Raw genomic sequence first — 18,750 nt, forward strand, 5'->3', positions numbered from 1 at the left:
AAACTAAAATGTTTTTGCACAGCAAAGGAGATCAATAACAAAATGAAAAGACAATCTACGGAGTGGGAGAAGACATATGCCAATGACACATCTTATAAGGGGTTAATATCCAAAATTTATAAAGAACTCATACAACTCAACATCAAAAAATCCAATTAAAAATGAGCAGAGGACCTAAATAGACATTTCTCCAAAAAGGACATACAGATAGCTAATAGACGTATGAAAAGATGCTCAATGTCATTAATTATCAGGGAAATGCAAATGAAAACCACGATGAGATATTGCCTCACACCTCTCAGTATGGCTACATCCTCATGCACTGTTGGTGGAATTGTAAATTGGTGCAACCACTATGAATAACAGTATGGAGGTTCCTCAAAAAATTAAAAATAGAACTACCATATGATCCAGCAATTCCTCTTCTGGGTATTTAGCCAAAGAAATCTAAAACACTAATTCGAAAAGATATATGCAACCCTGTGTCCACTGAAGTGCTATTTACAATAGACAAGATATGGAAGCAACCTAAATGCCCATCAATAGACGACTGAATAAAGAAGATGTACATATATACAATGGAATATTACTGCGCCTTAAAAAAGGCTAAGTGACAACATGAATGGACCTACAGGGTATTATGCTAAGTAAGGCAGGCAGAGAAAGACAAATATCTTATGATTTCACTTATTTGTGGAATCTAAAAAACAAAATAATCAAACAAAGAAAACAGAAACAGATTCATAGATACAGAGAACAAACTGATGGTTGCCAGATGGTAGGGGAGTTCAGGTAAAAGGTGAAAAGGTGAAGTGATTAATAAGTAAAAATTGGTAGTTACAAAATAGTCACAGAGATATAAAGTACAGCATAGGGAATATGGTCTATAATATTCTAATAACTATGCACAGTGCCAGGTGGGTACTAGCCTAATTTGCGGCATCATTTCGTAAATTATATAAATTTCTAACTATGCTGTACACATGAAAGTAATATAAAGTAATATTGAATGCCAATTGTAACTGGAAAATAAAAATAATTTTAAAAATAAATTTAAAAAACTGTAAGTGACAGAAGGGGCAGGAATATACACAACAAATAACCACTGTTTGTGAATGCCTAAAGGCAGAGTTTTGATAGCATTGTTTGTTTGTTTGTTTGTTTGTTTATACAACACACACACACAAACACAGTAATGTAATGTGGCTCCTATACTCTGGAGTGCCACCTGCTCTAGTTAGGCTTCTGCATAGATAATTAAAATGAAGACATTTATTAGCAAATACTATAATATAAATGCAAATTTTCACAGTATTCCAGGCAGCATAGTACCAGATATCATTCTCTTCATAATCTGGTGGTGGTTGTTCTAGAATTGAAAGAGTCCTTCTAAAATTCCCACAGAGATTCAGAGAGGTTAAGTGAATTACCCAAGGTCACACAGCTGCACTGTGGCAATGCCAGGACTCAAACAGAGGACTTCTGATTTGAAGCCCAATGCTCTGTTACACTACACTGCTTCTTGTAATATTAAACATCCTGTCAAACGCAAATTCACAGAAACAACAAAAAAAAAGTGATTTCCTAAAAAGAAAACGTAGTTCTACTGGATTATATGGTTGGTCTTTAAATGTCTGTGCTTGAATTTCATAAACATTAAAAAGAATAACAACCCACAGGAATAAACACCTTATTATCATCTAGGTGCTTATAAAAAATTAGTGTCCAATGAATGCTGTCCCCATTAGCGAGATACTGCAAAGGATTGAGGGCTGATAGAGCGGGGCTGTCCTTAGGGAGGTCACCCATCACTCTCAGCTAAGGTTTCTAGCCAAACTGAAAAGGGTGCATGTGGTGAGAAGGGTGCCCATTTTGTGCTCGGGACCCAGTAGGCTGAGACCTATGAATTTGCCCAGTCCTGCACTGGGGCGACTCAGGCAGGGTGAGCAAGGAGAGTGGTCAAGTCTGCCTGGACAGAGTGTGAGCGACTGCGCAGTGCACTGACACACAAAATGTTCTCGCCAGAAACAACGGCAGCAGGCTGGGAGCTGGGGGGGCTATGCTGAGAGGCACAGCTGGGAGAGGCAGAAAAAGGAGAAGAGGCCCAGGCCCAGCTTCTACTTCTGGTATAATCAGCCCTCCATGTCTGTGGACGCAGAACCCGGGGAGACAGAGGGCCGACTAAAGGCCTTGTGCATCTAAGGTTCTTGGTATTGGGGGTCTTGGAGCCAATCCCCGGAGAATACCGCGGAACAACTGTACTATGGAGAGGTACCAGATGGCCTCAGAAGTCCTCCTACCCTCAGTAGTTCAGGATTAAACGGCAAACATAGGTTTCAAATCCTCTAAAAAGAGTTAATAAGCTCAAATCAATTCATTGTGATGTTTGAAAAATGAATGCTGTTTTGAAGAATGGTACTATTCTCTGAGGAATGATATTGTCTCCAGCTAGACTTGCAAAATCACTGAGTTAATTTACACCAAAATAAATGCTAAAAGGATTTTTGTTTGTTTGTTTTGTTTTTTTATAGTTGCCATTCACCATTGTTCAGTTTCAGGTGTACAGTGCAGTGATCAGGAATCTACATCTTCCCTGAAGTGGTCTCCCAAATGGGACATGTGTCCATCAGATACCCTACAAAATCTTTACAACATTATTGATTACGTTCCCCAAATTATGCTAAAAGGATTTTAAAAGGAAACGCAAAAGTGAAATGACAAAGGAAGTAGAAGAAAATATAGAGATTATGTATTTGATGTCAAGATATAAGACCTTTCTAAGCATAAAAGCAAAGAAAAAATGATAAATGGAAAACAAGTTAATTAGTACACAGCAAAAATTAAAGATAAACATTTTAAAAATTAAAGGGCAATTAAAAACAAAAAGACAAGAAGCCTATTATTTGCACACATGGTAAAGGGCTCATACTCTTTATCTCTAAAAAATTCTTATGGTTCATAAGAGAAAGAACACATTTATAGAAGAAAAACAAAGGGAAAGGACAAGGTTATAATTCCAAAAGAAAAAAAAAGATGTCTTATAAAAATACAGTCAAATTGTTCAATATTCAAATAAAGGCAAATTAGAGCATAAGCATATCATTTTTCCTCAACTGAATGGATGGGAGAGGAGTTTTACAGATTATATCCAGTGTTTATCAGGGTATGAACAAAACAGGTTATAGACTGCAGTGAAATACACCAAAACATATGGCAATTAGTATTAAAAGCAATTTAAAGATGGGTACACACTTTAACACAGCCATTTGACGTCCAGGAATTTATCCCAGGGAAGTAGAGAAGAATGCAAAAATTTAACAATGTTCATCACCGTTTTATGCAGAATCATGAAAAACTGTAAATGAGCTAAATATCAAAAAGGCCTCGCTAAAGGAATGATTGTTCTTTCACAAGATACTATGCCACCAAGAAAACCAATGTAGAAAAACATGTAAAGACGTGGTATGACATTTATGATACTGCAGAGTGGAGGAAAGAAGCATGTAGCCCAAAACAAAGCAGTTGTGAGGGAACTGACATGCTTTTTACTTTCTTCTTTGTGCTTTTCTCTATTTTCCAAGCCTTCTATAATGAGCATGTATTAACTGTTTTCATTATTTCTTAAAATTGTGTTTTTAAAGCATTACACTGAGCCATTTTCATTATTTGCTCTATGTGCATCCAATTATTTGCTCTGACCATAAAAAAAAAAAATCTTTACCTGGAGTACTTGGATAATAGGGACACTTGGCAACGAATTTTGATACTATGCCTCAACATCAAAACTGAAAACAGTGCAAGAATCTCCAATAACTATTTGAAAACACTTCGCACCCAAGACCAATTGTTTTACTTCCTGTGCTTACTAATGAACTTGACATTAGATCAAAATACATATGTTCACAAATTTACAAACAGCCTGCATTTCAATACTGTGGAGTACAGAAATTAATTTTAAAAAAATAATAAGCGTTTTTAAACTTGAATCAGGCAACTGTGAGAGTCTCACTTAAGAAAAATCTAATGTTCTTAAATTCAAACAAATTGGCAAATGAAAATTCAGTTAAAAATGTTTATAAAATGTTTGATAGCACAGATCTTTAATGCGCTAGGCTAAACCCTGACTTACTTGTCTGCTTGCAAGTATGACTTCCCAGAAATGCTACAGTGTAGACCATTGCTACCCAAAGTGTGGTCCTCTGGGAGAGGGCATGCATAATACCAGGGAGCTTGTTGGAAATGCAGAAATCTCAGGCCCCACTCATCTCAAACCTACCACACTGGAATCTACAGTTTAACAAATCCCGAGGTGATCTGAATGCACATTAAAGTTTGAGATGAGCTGGTATAGAGAAGCTGAAAGCTAAAGTGTTATAAGTCACAATTAAACAAAAGATTATAGATAAAGTCACGTTATCTCTAGCACCCAGCATATACCAGCTTTGATGAACATTTGTTGAAGGAATGAACCTGAATAGATGGAAGAGATGACAGAAAGAGAGAATGACTGCCAAGCCACATGTGAAGGGGGTAGGCATATGAAAGCAATAGGAAAACATATGTTCTCTGATCCTGTAAGTCTCATTGATGTGAAACTTCAATGAAGTTTCAATGAATGTGCAAGTCTTACTCTGAAATTAACAAAAAGTCACCTATCATTCCGACATGATGGCCAGGAAAAATCTGGCGAAAGAGGGCTATATTTTGAAACAGCCATGCATTATGCCATAAAAGAAATGAAACACCAAGATAAAAGCCCTTCCAGAAACCAAAGAATGCTGCAAGTATGTTTTCCCTACCAAGCTAGGGAGCACACCTAACAACATGCCCATACATACATTGTCTAAGCCAGAGTGCAGGCCAGAAACAGAGTGTCACCATTGTAATTATGGACATTTCAAGACGCAAGCACATAGAACTTCTCCCCGCCATAAGAAACACAAGAAGACTTGAACAATGTATTGTGCAAATGTATTTTGAAAAGTTCACTCTCAAGCTACAAAACAATGAGACTCAAAATATTATCATTAAATGGTAGCTCTAGCGATCCTTTGCCCAGATGAAAAGGTCAATAAAACGACAGAGGTTACAGGTGCTAACAAATACTTCCTTCTCCCTCCCTTTAATTTCTGCAAACCGTTTCATCTCACAGCAGGACGAGAAGGACATAACCACAAACACTGCCTACTCCGTAAGGCTTTGGATTTCTGCTGGGCAAGCAACCAAAAACAGCCTTTTGAGTTGGGAAAAGCACAGGCAAAGAAAATAATATGGCCTCCATCCTGTCATCTGCTAAAGCAAAATAAAGACACTGCGCCATTTGGTTTTTATATTTATGCAGCTTTCCAGAATCCTTTCCTCCATTTTCACATCCATGTCCTACGCAGATCTCAGTCAGAGAGTGGTTTCCGTGGACTGCTCTGGAGAGCACACAACACGCTTTCCGGAGTAACCAATGTTAACCCCACACTGCTGAAACTGGCATCACACTCAGAGGTTATGTCAACATTCTTCTCTCCTCCAGGCAGGTCTTCCACACAGGAACTCCTCACTCGACCTGCTAAGAGGGGACCACACCACAATCCCCAGGCCAGTCTGGCAAGACTGGAGAAGCAAGCGTGTCCAAGCCCCAACAGTTCAGACACCTCACCTCCTTACTCAGCCCTGCCTTGGCCTCTCTGCCAATCGTCCCTTTCTGTGTTCTTCCCTGCTGTGGTAAAAATAACTTCCTCTTGAAGAGTCAAAATCTGAATGTGATTTCACACACATTTTTTGGCACGTCAGATGAATTTTGACACCAAAGCAGAATGAAATCACAAGAAATCTGCAATCACATTTCTGTAAAACTCCAACCAGATGAGTCAGTTCCATGTTTTCTCGTATATTGAGAAAATACTTCCAGGCAAGACAAGATGCTATAGTCTAAGCACCACGTCAGTTCCTTCCATCCTGTGCTTCTCACAGACTCAGCCAAGTCTCAGAGATGCAGGGAAGCAGAGCAAATGCAGGGGCTATTTGCTGTTAACTGAGTGGGCTTGCTGGCTGTGGTTTTGAGTGTAGAAAAGGGCCTCTCAGTGGTCAGACCACTCAACAGAAATATGGCCCCCAAGACTCAGATTTTGTATTTAGGACCAGAAACAGGACTCCAGAGAGCTGCCCCCAGCTCCACTCACTTCTTATAACTACAGAACAGTGGTGGATGGGCTACAGTCATTCTGAAAAGAAGACGGTCTCTGAGAGTCACTTCTGATAGTCCCTCCTCTCCACAAAGTAGGTGCACAAACGGAGGAAATTGGCAAATTCCTCATTTCTACGGGCCAGTGAAGGGCCATATAGACAGAGGATGGTGATAAGATGCAAAAGGGAATGAAAATCATTTCATCTTTTCATACGCTTATTGGCCACTTGGGTTTCCTCTTCTGTGAAATGCCTGCTCGTAGTCTTTGTGCATTTATCTCCTGAATGCTCCTTTCTTATTGGTTTATTGATCTATCTGCATATTAATCCCATTTCCTAGAGAAACATCTGTCCCCAATCTGAGTCTTTTTGCTTTGTTTATGGGATGTTATTGTCCAGAAGGTTTTACTTTAACTCCTTTGTGGTTTGTGCCTTCTGTGTCTGCAAGTGACTTCAGATGAGGAACTACTGGAAAATAAACTGATTTGGACAAGATTTATGTGTGTGGGCGTGGGTGGACCTGATAGTCAACTTCATATTGTCAATTCTTTGAAAGACAAGGACGTCAAGTAGACTATTCTCCGTAGCTCACAGAAGAACTAGCAGAAGCAGCTGGAAGCTACAAGGCAGTAAGTAGCTCACCACACTGTGAAGAACCCCCTCAGCCATCGGAGCTGTCCACCAAGGAATGGAATGATTAGCAGCAGGCAGTAGGGCCAAGGTTGTGAGAGGCCTTCTTGAACAACACAAGTTTCTTATCCCTACTTGTTTTCCTTCTTTCTTCCTATCACATTGTTAGGCTCTGAATGCTGGAAAGCCATCTCTTCCTCTGCCTCCTCTCTCTGCCTTCCTAGGGACACTCTACTTCCCACGATTTCTGGAGCAAGATTCTCCCCTTACGGCCCAGATAGGCTGGGGCAAACTGGTGATGTTGGGAAAACAAAACAAAACAAAACAACCACTATGATTAAGACTTTGAAAATGATGGCCTAAAATGTTTTTGTGTATTTTACTTGCCTTAGCCACTTGACTCCTGCAATCTTTTAAATAAGCATTTGTCTTCAAAGGGAATAGCCTTATATTTTCAGTTGCTGCAATTAGATGGCTTATCTCTTTCGACACATGATTTTAAAAGTAGATGGGACCTTAGAAAGCACCTAATTCAATGATTCTAAAGAGAAAAGAGGCACCATCCCTGGGGTTGCATATAAAAATCAGCTAAACAATTTCTTTAAAGAACTCCAAACCAGCCCATTCTCCCCCGCCTGGCCACTGGGACATATTCCTAAACAGACCATCAAGACCACATGGAAACGCTGCTGCTGATGGGGGTTCTAGGGAAGCAAAACAATTGAAACTCATAGATCTAATCAGGCTTCTTCATTTTAGTGGTGAAGAAACTTAAGCCTAACAGGCTCATGTGACTTAACAGCACTGACCACTGAACTATTTGGGGACTCCTTCCAGACCCAGGTCCATTGTCCCTTCCATCAACCCGCATGGCTCCGCCTCATAGTTCCGCTTATCCAGTGAGAAGGCATTCATGTCAAACAGCCTTCGTATCAAAGCAAGAAGTTCTGTGCTGGAATCACAAGGTCATAGTTTTTCTGGGCAATATTTAACTTTCTATTAAATAATGTAAAATCACATTTACTGTCAACTTGTCAAGGACTTGGGTGACCAGCTACAATGGACGTTAATGGCCTTGTGGGTCTCACTTGCCCCAACACCCATCAGAGGCTGGGCAGATGAAGGCAACACGAAGAAGTGAAGACTGGGAAACAGAAGCGTGTCCACCAGCCTCTTGGCAAAGACAGGGGCCGCTACTTTGGTTCACTGCTGTTGCCCTGACTTCTAATGGAAGCAGAGAGAAGACAGTGGCCCTACTACCAGGCATGGTGATTCCATCCTAAGCAGGAGAAGTTCTTGTGGCAGTCCCAGTGTATGCCTGGCATTATGATTGTTGGAAAGGGTGTGACTTTTCAATCACTAGTCCAGCCCTAGAACAGTTGGTGAAACCAGAGAGTGAGCTACACCACACTCCCTCTGCATAACTATTTTTATTTTGTGAATGCAGGGGGAAAAGTGTGGGTTAATTCAAAACAGAGGAAGGCAGGCTATGTAAAGAATGTGTTCTTTAAAGACTGTTTCCAGGAAGTGAAAGAGAGGATAAGAAGCAGGAAGGTTTGTGTGTATATAATTAATGGGGCAAAAGACTGGAGCTTGTCAGCTATTGAAGGGCCCCTCCCAATCTGAGGGTGAGGGTGACAAGATAAGCCACAAAAGTACTAGTTCAGTAACTTCATATTTCTTGGTTAGAATGTGTCTTTCAAATGGAAGCCAAGCCATGAGTGAATTGACACACTCCACTAGTGTCTGTGTGTGTATGCACATGTGTGTTCACATGCATGTGTGTGTGTCCCAGACGGAATGTCTGAGAGAAGCAAAGAGTAAGGTGAGAAAACTGACATTTGTCGAGTTCAAATCATGGGCTTTGGGTTAGAGGAGTACCCTATAAACACCAATTATTAATCTCATCCTATAGATCAAAACACCTGAGGTTCAGAGAAGTCAAGAAACTTGTCCAAGTACTCTCAGCTAATAACTGGTTGCACAGTGATTCACCCCCAGATCTCTGTTTTAAAACATATTCTTTCTAATGTCTGATGCTTCTGACTCACAGTAGGCCTTCACTGAATATTTACTGAATGATTGACCAAAGGAATTTATGTTTCAGAATACTTTCATTTTTATTTCCATCAAGACAATAAAAGTCGGACTCACTGAACTTGAAAAAAATCAATGGGGTTTCCAGAAATGCGGTATGGTTATTTAAATCATCTGTGAATGGAGTAAGAATTACTTAATCAAAGCCATGACTTAAGGTTATTTCAATGTCTTTCACCAAACAAGAATGAATAGGTTCATGCATTGAGCCCTAATTTTATAGTCTATTTTTTTGGGTTCTAGATAAAAATCCACTATGCCACTATTTCAAAAACCACATCATCTTATAGTCTCACCTTCTTAAAGACTCAAAGTCACGTTTGATTTTGTTTTTTTTTTTTTGTGGTTGTTGAGAGCCCACTGGCTCATGTGGGAATCGAACCGGCAGCCTTCGGGGTTAAGAGCATTGAGCTCTAACCGCCTGAGCCACCGGGCCGGCCCTCAAAGTCACGTTTGAAATGTCGTAGCTAATTTAACACAAATTGCTACCTAAGGAAGACACTGACCTAGAGAGAGAAACAAACTGCTATTCTGCAAACTCCCAAAACAACTGGGTTCAGGAAAATGACAAGAAACAAGAAGTTTGCATTCTAGTTGTTTGCAGCCAACTCTAGATTGATCTCAGGTATTCTTAGTTACAGGGAGAGCCCTACAAATCTACTTCAAAATCTCTACAGGTGAGAGGTGGACAGTGATCCCTGTGCACAGAAGGTAATGTTTATAGAACTATATGTCATGGTGGTTTTAATGCCTTTGCTTGGAGCATATGCTTTAAACAGCCTGGAAGAGATGGGCGGTAGACATCAACTGAGCTCGAATCTTTCCTGGCACCCCTTCCCACATTCTCTACTTAAAACAGTAACCAAACAAAACAGGCTAGGAACCCTAGCGAAGAACAGTCTGCTTAGCAAATAATATATTGAATCAACAGATACTTCCTGCAGGCCTGTGCAGAGCACTCAGGAGAGGTGTCAGAGTAGAGATGGAAAGCGCTGACTAAGCTTCCTCCTTTCAAGCAGCTCGCCCACAAATTATCACAATACAGGGTACAATGTCAAAACTTCAGAAGTAATCACGAAATAAATACTTCAGGAGTTCAGAGATCATCATTGGAATTTTAGCTTCCTAAACCATCAACACAGAGGCAACAGAAGAAGCAAAGGCAGGCAATGAGACAAGAAAAATGAGCCAGTGGCTATCTTTGGGAAATTATAGATAAAACTGATATAATACCAGAGACAGACCAAGAGGAATAGCATACTCTGAACACCAAACAGCTCTCTGGCTCTTTAATATGAGAGTTACGAATTATTCAAATTGAAGCTCTACGAAGCAGTCTGGAACTGCCTGTACTTATTTTAAAGCTTCCTATTTTGATAATATATATTTTTAAAACCTACTAAAAAGTTCTAACCCTTTTGGTAAAACAACATTTCTTCCTAAAATTCATAAGTTACTTTCCTAAAGAGAAACATATATAGGAAATATTGCTCCTATAATTTGTCCTGTATATTATACCACAACGGGAATAAAAAATGAACTGCATATAAATTCCAATTTTAGGAGAACGCTCAAGATTTCCTTGGTAGCCTTTCATACATTGTATAAGGAACATAATGTATCCAAATGTTTTCCCCTGCTGAGCTTATCATCTCCATTCTAGTGAGCAAATACAAAGACGAAATATTCCCATCCATTATACCTTAATCTCCTGTTCAAAATTGGCTATGCTCTTATTTCACATCCAAGTCACAGTAATTTGTGTGACATCTGTAAAATAGACAGATACTAGCTATCCATGAATTATCATATGTTAGAGCTTTGCGGACAACCAAAGTGTTTAATATTTGAAGTAATCTATAACTGCAAAAAAAAAAAAAGACCCCCAAGATTCTTTTGAAGAGGTCCCTGTTTTCAACCAATTGTTAGGAATTTACTTAGGGTTTACTATATAGCCAGACACTGTACTTAGCACTTTGAAAGTGACTAAAGTATAAAATGAATTTCTTGCTCCTTGAGAAGGTGCATACTTATGATATAGAAAACAATACATAACAGTATTCTGTTTGAACCAATATCAACATTTGCAATTTCAAAATAAGTAGCAAAATCACATCTGAGAAGGGTCTAGTATCCAGAATATATAAAGAACACTTAAAACTCAAAAAATAGGACAACAACCTAATTCAAAAATAGGCAAAGGATGTAAATAGACATTTTTCCAAAGAAGATATACAAATGGTCAATAAGTACATGGAAAGAAGCTCAACATCACCAATCATTAGGAAAACACAAAACAAAACCACAATAAGATACCACTTCACACCCATTAGGGTGGCTATAATCAAAAGAATGGAAAATAACAAGTGTTGGTGAGGATGTGGAACACTCATAGATTGCTGGTGGGATATACAATGGTGTGGCCACTGTGGAATGTGAAAAACATCTTGGCAGTTCCTCAATAACGTAAACATAGAATTACTGTATGGCTGAGCAATTCCACTCCAAGGTATACACCCAAAAGAACAGAAAATGGGTGTTCAAACCAAAGCTTATACATAGATGTTCAAGTAGCACTACTTATAATAGCCAAAAAAGAGAAACATCCATCAATGGATGAATTGACAAATAAAATTCATACAATGGAACATTATTCAGTCATGAAAATAATAAAGTACTGATACATTCTACAACATGGATGAATCTTGAAAGCCATATGTTAAGTGAAAGAAAAGAATCACAAAAGACCACATGTTAAATGACTCCATGTCTATGAAATGTGCAGAATAGGCAAATCTACAGAGACAGAAAGTAGATTAGTAACCTCTTGGGTGAAGTGGGGAAAGAAGAATAGTAAGTGATAGCTAAAGGGCAGTGGGTTTCTCTTTGTGGTGATGAAAATGTTCTAAAATTTTGACTACAGCTAGGATTGCACTGACCTATGACTATACTAAAAAGAAAACTATTGAAAACTATTAAGCAATTGAAACGTTACATGGGTGAATCATGTGGTTTGTGGGTTATATCTCAGTAAACCTGCTTAGAAATTAATAGCATACACTGAAATGTGCTTCATTTGGAATTTTCATGAACAATAATGGCTACACTTTTGACTTCTGCAAATAGGAATTTTTGGTGAAAGATTAGTGTTTCTGTCCCCATTTCTGATAAATAAAAAGAGATATAGATATAGACATAGATGATATAGATATAGATATGGATATGGATATGGATATGGATATAGATATCACTGTTTGCTTAAAGTTGAACTTCTATAATAAAAATAAATATAGAAGATGACTGGATTAAGAAACTGTGGTACATTTATACAATGGAGTATTATATTACGCAGCCATAAAGAAGAAAGAAATCTCACCATTTGCAACAACATGGATGGACCTAGAGAACATTATGTTAAGTGAAATAAGTCAGACAGAGAAAGACAAATACCATATGATCTCACTTATATGCGGAATCTAAAGAAAAGAATAAGTGAATGAACTAATCAGAAACAGTTTTGGAGACAAAGAGGAAAAACTGAGGGTTGCTAGATAGGCAGGGGGCGGGATATGAGGGAAGGTGAGGGGATTAGAAAACAGTCAGTAACCTCATGATGGCCACGGGGTTTTGAAAATTAATTTGGGGAACGTAATCAATAATGTTATAAAGATTTTGTAGGATATCCGATGGACACGTGTCCCATTGGGGGACCACCTCAGGGATGATATAGATGCCTGATCACTGCACTGTACACCTGAAGGTGAACAATAATGAATACCAACTATAATTATATGGATTATAACTAGTTGGATTAGTTATGGATTAGTTATGGATTATATATATATGTTATATATATATAGGTATGTATATACTTACAAGAAGCGGAGTACAGCATTAGGAATAGAGACAGTGGAAATGTAATGGCTCGGTGCGATGTCAGAGGGATAGTGGATGGGGGGAAAGAGGTCCACACAATGTGAGGGATATAAATGATAAACGTCTAAGTATTACTTTGTCTTGTGCACCTGAAACTAATAAAAAAAATCAAACAAAATAATAAAAATAAATAAATATAGGTAAGACAAAATTTATTTTGTGGTCAAGTCTTACTTCCTTCCAAAAAAAAAAGCAAGTTATAACTCCTAATAATTATACTGGCTACAGTCCACCAAATAAGATTCTTTATCATTGTCCATCAGTGGAGTAGAGCTGCAGAGAGGGCAAGCTTCTGTTTCTGCTCCTGCAGCTTCCCTTTGGGGAAGCAAAATATATTATTTCTTTTGGGACTCAAAAAACTTGACCACTTTTACTCTAGTTTCTCAAATACAAAACCAACTAGTGTTTTAAACTTGGCTTGATGACAAGGAATTTGAAGAAAGACAGTATCCAGATAATACATATTTATATGTATTTTTAAACAATTCATACTGAGACTAGTCTACATTAAAAATAGTTTACAAGGCAGAATGCTTTTCACCATTCATTCTATGTGTTTATGGAACAGACTGCCACAGTGCAATTCCATTTTCTGTTCTTCCTCTAATACAGTGCTACTGTGTCCCCATCCAACCCTATAAGATAAATTTGCAGCTATGAACAAGAATGTCATTTTCTTTTTATGTCAACAATTTCTATTGATAACATCATATTTTATGCATTCATTTCCTAGATTGCTGTCTGGGGCCTAGAGTACTATATTTAAACCATACGTGATGTGCAGAAGAAAAATTAAATTTGGCTTTTAAGGTTTAGAAAAACTATTTTGTAACAGATCTGGATATCTATTTTCACATTTTCCTTTAAATTCATTTAAACGTAGAGAATTTTAAATTCGATAAAGTTGCCTCTTTTTCTCTCTCTTTTTTTGACTCAAAACTGTCATGCTCATTTTAAATATATATAAAGATTGGCAATTCTGAAAACTAAAGTAGTATATATCCATTTAAAGTAGTATAAATTAAAAATGGAAAGGAAAGCATATCAATTTGAGATCAATTCAACAAATATAGTTCCCATAAAGGCTAAATCACATATCCAAGGCTTGATGATAAAGGCTTGCTGGTTGCATAACATCAGTAGTAAGCCATCTGGCTTATTCAGTTTACATCTATGCAACGAGTGTTATTCCAAGTTTTTGATAGGTCCACAACTCATAAGTAATGAGACTAGCGGCAGAAACTGCACCATAACCTAATTTCTGGGGAGATTTTATTTGATTTTTGTTTGTTTTCCTTAGAAAATCAAAGTCTGAATTGCACTTCAAAAAATACGAAATTTCACCGAATTGAAAAGACTACATGGTCTCCAAGTTTAAGGACAGCATTTGCTATATTCATCTATTTACCCCATTGTATGTTTGTGTTCTCCTCCCTCCATCCAATTTGAAGAAGGAAAAATTCAAGACAACAGTTATCCCTGCTTACTCCCCCAAAATTGCTTTCCATTTTTCAAATTTGTTGCGGCAGAAAGTATCTTTAAGGAGAACAGGCTTTGCCTTTCCCCAAACTGACTAGAAAGAAGGAACAGTTTGACCCCGCTTCCTGTGGGAAGAGAAAGCATCATTACATCCTTTTCTTTTCTTCCTCACACTATACTTTCGGGTTGCCCTGCTTCACCCTATTCTCTGTATCTCCTAACCTCAGAAAGTCTAAAGCCAGCTAGGGCCGCAGAAGTTGGCTGGTCTTTCCCTTGAAACAATGGGGCTTAAACAGCAAAGCAGATGCATTTTTAAAAGTCGAAATTTAAAAAATGAAACCATGTACATCACCTTTAAAATACTTTATAGATAGCTTCTCTCTCTCATCTCCCCTCTTCCTCTCAAATATGTAGGAAGCTTCCTGAAAGCAATGCTTTGTTCTAGAACAATGGTTCTCAAGCTTGAGCCAGCATCAGAATCACCTGGAAGACTTGCTAAAACACAGACTTCTGGGTTCCACACCCACTTTTTAATGCAGTGGGTCTGGGATGAGACCTGAGAAAGTGCATTTGTAACAAGTTCCCAGGTGAGGCAGATGGTGCAGGCCCAGGGACCACACATCGAGAACCACTAGCCTAGAAGAAGGACACCTGGTAGAGAAAGAGAGAAGATCAGGAATTTAAGATTCCATTCCCATCATCTCCAGTTGTGTGGCTCTGGGGTGTCGAGATCCCTAGTACATGGACGCAGCATCGTGGAAATGAATACAGGAAGGCAGACTTTGGGCACACCAGCTGCTTGAATTATTTCTCTTCTCTGCTGACCCCTCAAGACACTCAGAGTAGAAGTATCAAGAAAAAGAAAGCGAAATTGTGGAGATAAATATGATCATTTTTCACCAGTCAACTCTTTTAGATTCCCACTTACATCTTGGGGATATTTCCATTTTATATCTTAAACTGCCCATAGTACTATACAAGGAGTACCTGGATCAGACATACGTGGGTTCAGGTCTTGCTTTACTTGCTGTGTGTCCTTCAGCAAGTCAGCAAATCTCTTTGCCCTCACTTCTCCCATACTGAATATGGGACTAACAGTGGAAACTACCTATAACATTACTGCGCCAATACAATTTCATCCTGCACGTGCATGGCCTGGCACATACACAGTAATGTTAGCTTTTCTTGTAAATGGTCACATCTCTTGGCTTTCCTACGAGAATATTCAAAATTCAAGATCTTAAACAGCATATTACCTATTTTGATACAATAGGTTCAGTTATTTCAATAAATAGTTATTGAGTAGCTGCTATGTATCAGATGTATAACATTATACAACGATATTATACAACGATATTAAAATAATATCCTGTCAAGAAAAATGTTTGTTATAAATATTAATTTGATTTAGAAAATTTTGACTTTATATGAATTGATATTTAAGAATAATATTTTCCTCCAAAAATTGGCTAACAAGAGAAATTGAAAGGATGTGTTTACTAACCACAAATTTTGTTTTGACAGACACTAAAATAATAGAATGGAAGAAACAAGGAGAAAGTAATTCTGCAGATACCTTAGCCTTGTATTATCAAAGGTATATTTTAGACCCTCTTAAAGACCACAATCCCACTTTTCCTAAAAAATCACTCTATTTATGTAACAAAACAACAGGGACCAAATTTGGACAAGTGTGTCCTATTTTCAGTTCACAATGATGTCATTTTTTTAACCTATCATGTCAGTCAGAAATTTAATGATCATTTACTAATAGGAGGAATGTCCAATCCTTTAGTTCTCCCTGGTTCCCTGAGTGAATGCTGTGAATTCACCCTTCTGCCAACTGGGCCTCCAGATTTATCAGGCCTCATTTTTTGAAATATATAATGACAGCACTAAATTCTGGATACACGTATTTGGCTGAATTTTTCAAAGGTAAACGTGACAGATATTGAAGTTTCTTGATTTCACCCTCAGTAATGCCTTTGCTCCTTCCTCCTCCCAGAGTTCTCCATTTCCAAGAAGGGTATCAGAACCATGACATTTTAGTTACCTTTGTGGCACTAACAGATGTCTGAAAGCCTATAAAGCTATGAGACTCCAAAATACACAACTCAGGAAAAGAAGAGATTTGACTCCTTAATAAAAGTGCATATTATCCCAAATCCTCTGGGGGGGGGGGGATAAAAGATGCCCAAGATTGTACTTTGGAAATCTACGTGGACACTATTTTCCTTTAATTTTCCCTAAAGCATCTTACAAAACCATAGTTCCCCAACATAGTTTCTACAGAAATAGAAATGTTACTTTTAAAATCTCAGCTTCTATACATGGACAGAGCATTACTTTATCAGCGTTTACATTTCAAAATGCACGTGTACATTGTACAATGCACAATGTATACATTTCAAATGCTGCATTTACATTTCAAAGTGCACGTGTCACTTTGCTGAAGTGGTGTTTTTCCTTCGAAAACGGTGTGCTATCAGACTTGTGGCTTCTGAGACGAAGAGACTTTGGTGGGTGAGTGTGGCAGCCTCCATCCAGCCTGCTGGAGTCTTTTGGTCCATTACGATTGCAGCGCTTCAGCGGCTTCCCTTTGCGCACCCGCTCGCGTCAGGCAGATGCCGGATGTTTGTCGGGTGGCTTTGGTTTGTCGGGTGCAAGAAGCTGGACCCCTCCCAATGTCTACCACTTCCCTGAAAGACTTCTTCTGGCCACAGACTTGTGAAAGATTTGCACCCTGCTTTGGCCAGGGCGCGCGAGCCAGCGTCGTGCGGGGACCTGGGCGTGCGCTTCCCGCGCCGGGACAGGGAGCTGCGGGTCACGCCCTCCCCCTTGAAGCAGCTCTTTTCACTCTGGGTACAACCCCTTCCTTACCTTTGCTAAAAATAGGCGGCCTCGCTCCTAGTAAACTAAGCACACCACCCCCCCACCCCCACCCCAACACACACAGTCTCTCTCTCTCTCTCTCTCTCTCTCTCTCTCTCTCTCTCTCTCTCTCTCTCTCATTCTGGCTTGAGACACACACAGCGCAGAGGATCGTCCAATCAAAGCAGGTGACATTGCTGGCCAGGCTGAGCCGTGCCCTCAGACAGCCCCAGACCTCCCGGCGCAACCCACTCCCCACGTCCCACTCGCTGCGGGGCACGGAGAGCGGGGCGGCCAAAGGACAAGCCAGCTCAGAGACGGCGCCGAGCCTGAAAACTGCCCCGGGTCACCCAGGCCCGCGGCAGGAGAGAAAGTTGCGGGGGCAGAATTCGCTGAACCGACCATGGAGTGGAGCTAAGCCCACCCGTCACGACCGGGATGGTTGAACAGGACAGGACTTCGGTCACTACAATGCCAGGGAAAGGCTATCCCTTCTGTTCGCTGCTCCGCACACAGTCAGGCCTGAATAGACACCCACTCGTACACACACGCCTGCACTCCGCTCCAGATGGGGTGGCGGAGGCGGGGAAGGTATGCAGCGCCCCGCCCCGGGGTACCTGTCGGGCCCGTCAACCCAGCGGCGCCCCCGCCTCTGTACAGGCGGCCGGTCGCGCGGGAGGCAGCAGGCGCCCCGGGCAGCAGCACCCATGCTCACGGGCGTCCCATCTCGGGAGCCCTGGAGCAGAAACCCGCGGGCTTGGCACCCGAGGTCCCCGGCGTGTCCCCACTCCCCCGCCCTCCCCCCGCACAACTTTGCGCGGCCGGCGCCGCCCTCGCGCCCGCCTCCCTTCCTTACCCAAATACTGCCGCAGGTCCAGCAGGAAGCGAGGGGGTCCCCCGCTGAGCTGATAGAAGAGAGAGCCCAGGCAGAAGACCAGCAGGGTGGCCATGCAGAAACCGTAGTCCCGGAGGGAGAAGCGCAAGAAAGGCAGCAAGGAGACCCGGCGCTTCCAGCTGCCCAGTCCAGGAGGGGCGCCCCCCAGAGGGGCCCCATGGGGCCAGGGATCCGCGCCGCCGCCGGGATGCTGCTGCTTCTTCTTCATCGCCTGCACCGCCGCCGCGCACAGCCTGCCCGTGCCAGGAAAAGGTCACCCATCCGCCTGCGAGGAGGAGAGCCCGGCCGGCCGGCTGCACATGGGCAGGGCCGCGCGGAGGGCAGCCCGGGTGGGGGCGGGGAGGGGCCGAAGTTGCAGGGCTCAGGAGACTTTCCTCGGCATGGTCCCCGCCGCCGCGGCCCGAGCGGCCGAGGTGCCCGGCCCCGTCTGGGGGGCGCTGCCCGCGCCCGGCCCGCTAGCGCCCCCACGCCCCGCGCCCAGCCGCGCCTCGGGCTCGCTCGCGGCCGCCGGGGCTCGCCTCCAGCGCCAGCGTGGACCCCCCGGCTTTGTGTCTGTCGGTCTCGGCGTGTTTTGTCCCGGTTCAGGCTCCTCTAAAAAAACGGCAGGGAGGAACAGGAGGCGGACACCAGCCCCTCGCTCCACCTCCTTGACAGGGGTTTTCCTC

At 41.1% G+C, this 18,750-nt stretch overlaps 1 protein-coding gene across 1 annotated transcript in view; it reads right to left on the reverse strand.

Moving 5' to 3' along the window:
* The window catches only part of UST (uronyl 2-sulfotransferase), a 263,471-nt gene extending 245,004 nt beyond the window's left edge, over positions 1–18,467 (reverse strand). The window contains exon 1 of the mRNA XM_081036357.1: positions 18,047–18,467. Within this exon, the coding sequence (XP_080892483.1) occupies positions 18,047–18,293 (247 nt within the window). The 5' untranslated portion in view covers positions 18,294–18,467. The remainder of the gene's footprint in view (positions 1–18,046) is intronic.
* Positions 18,468–18,750: the final 283 nt, after the last annotated feature.

The sequence above is a fragment of the Rhinolophus hipposideros genome (assembly GCF_964194185.1).
Source record: "Rhinolophus hipposideros genome assembly, chromosome: 3".
Taxonomy (NCBI): Eukaryota; Metazoa; Chordata; class Mammalia; order Chiroptera; family Rhinolophidae; genus Rhinolophus; species Rhinolophus hipposideros.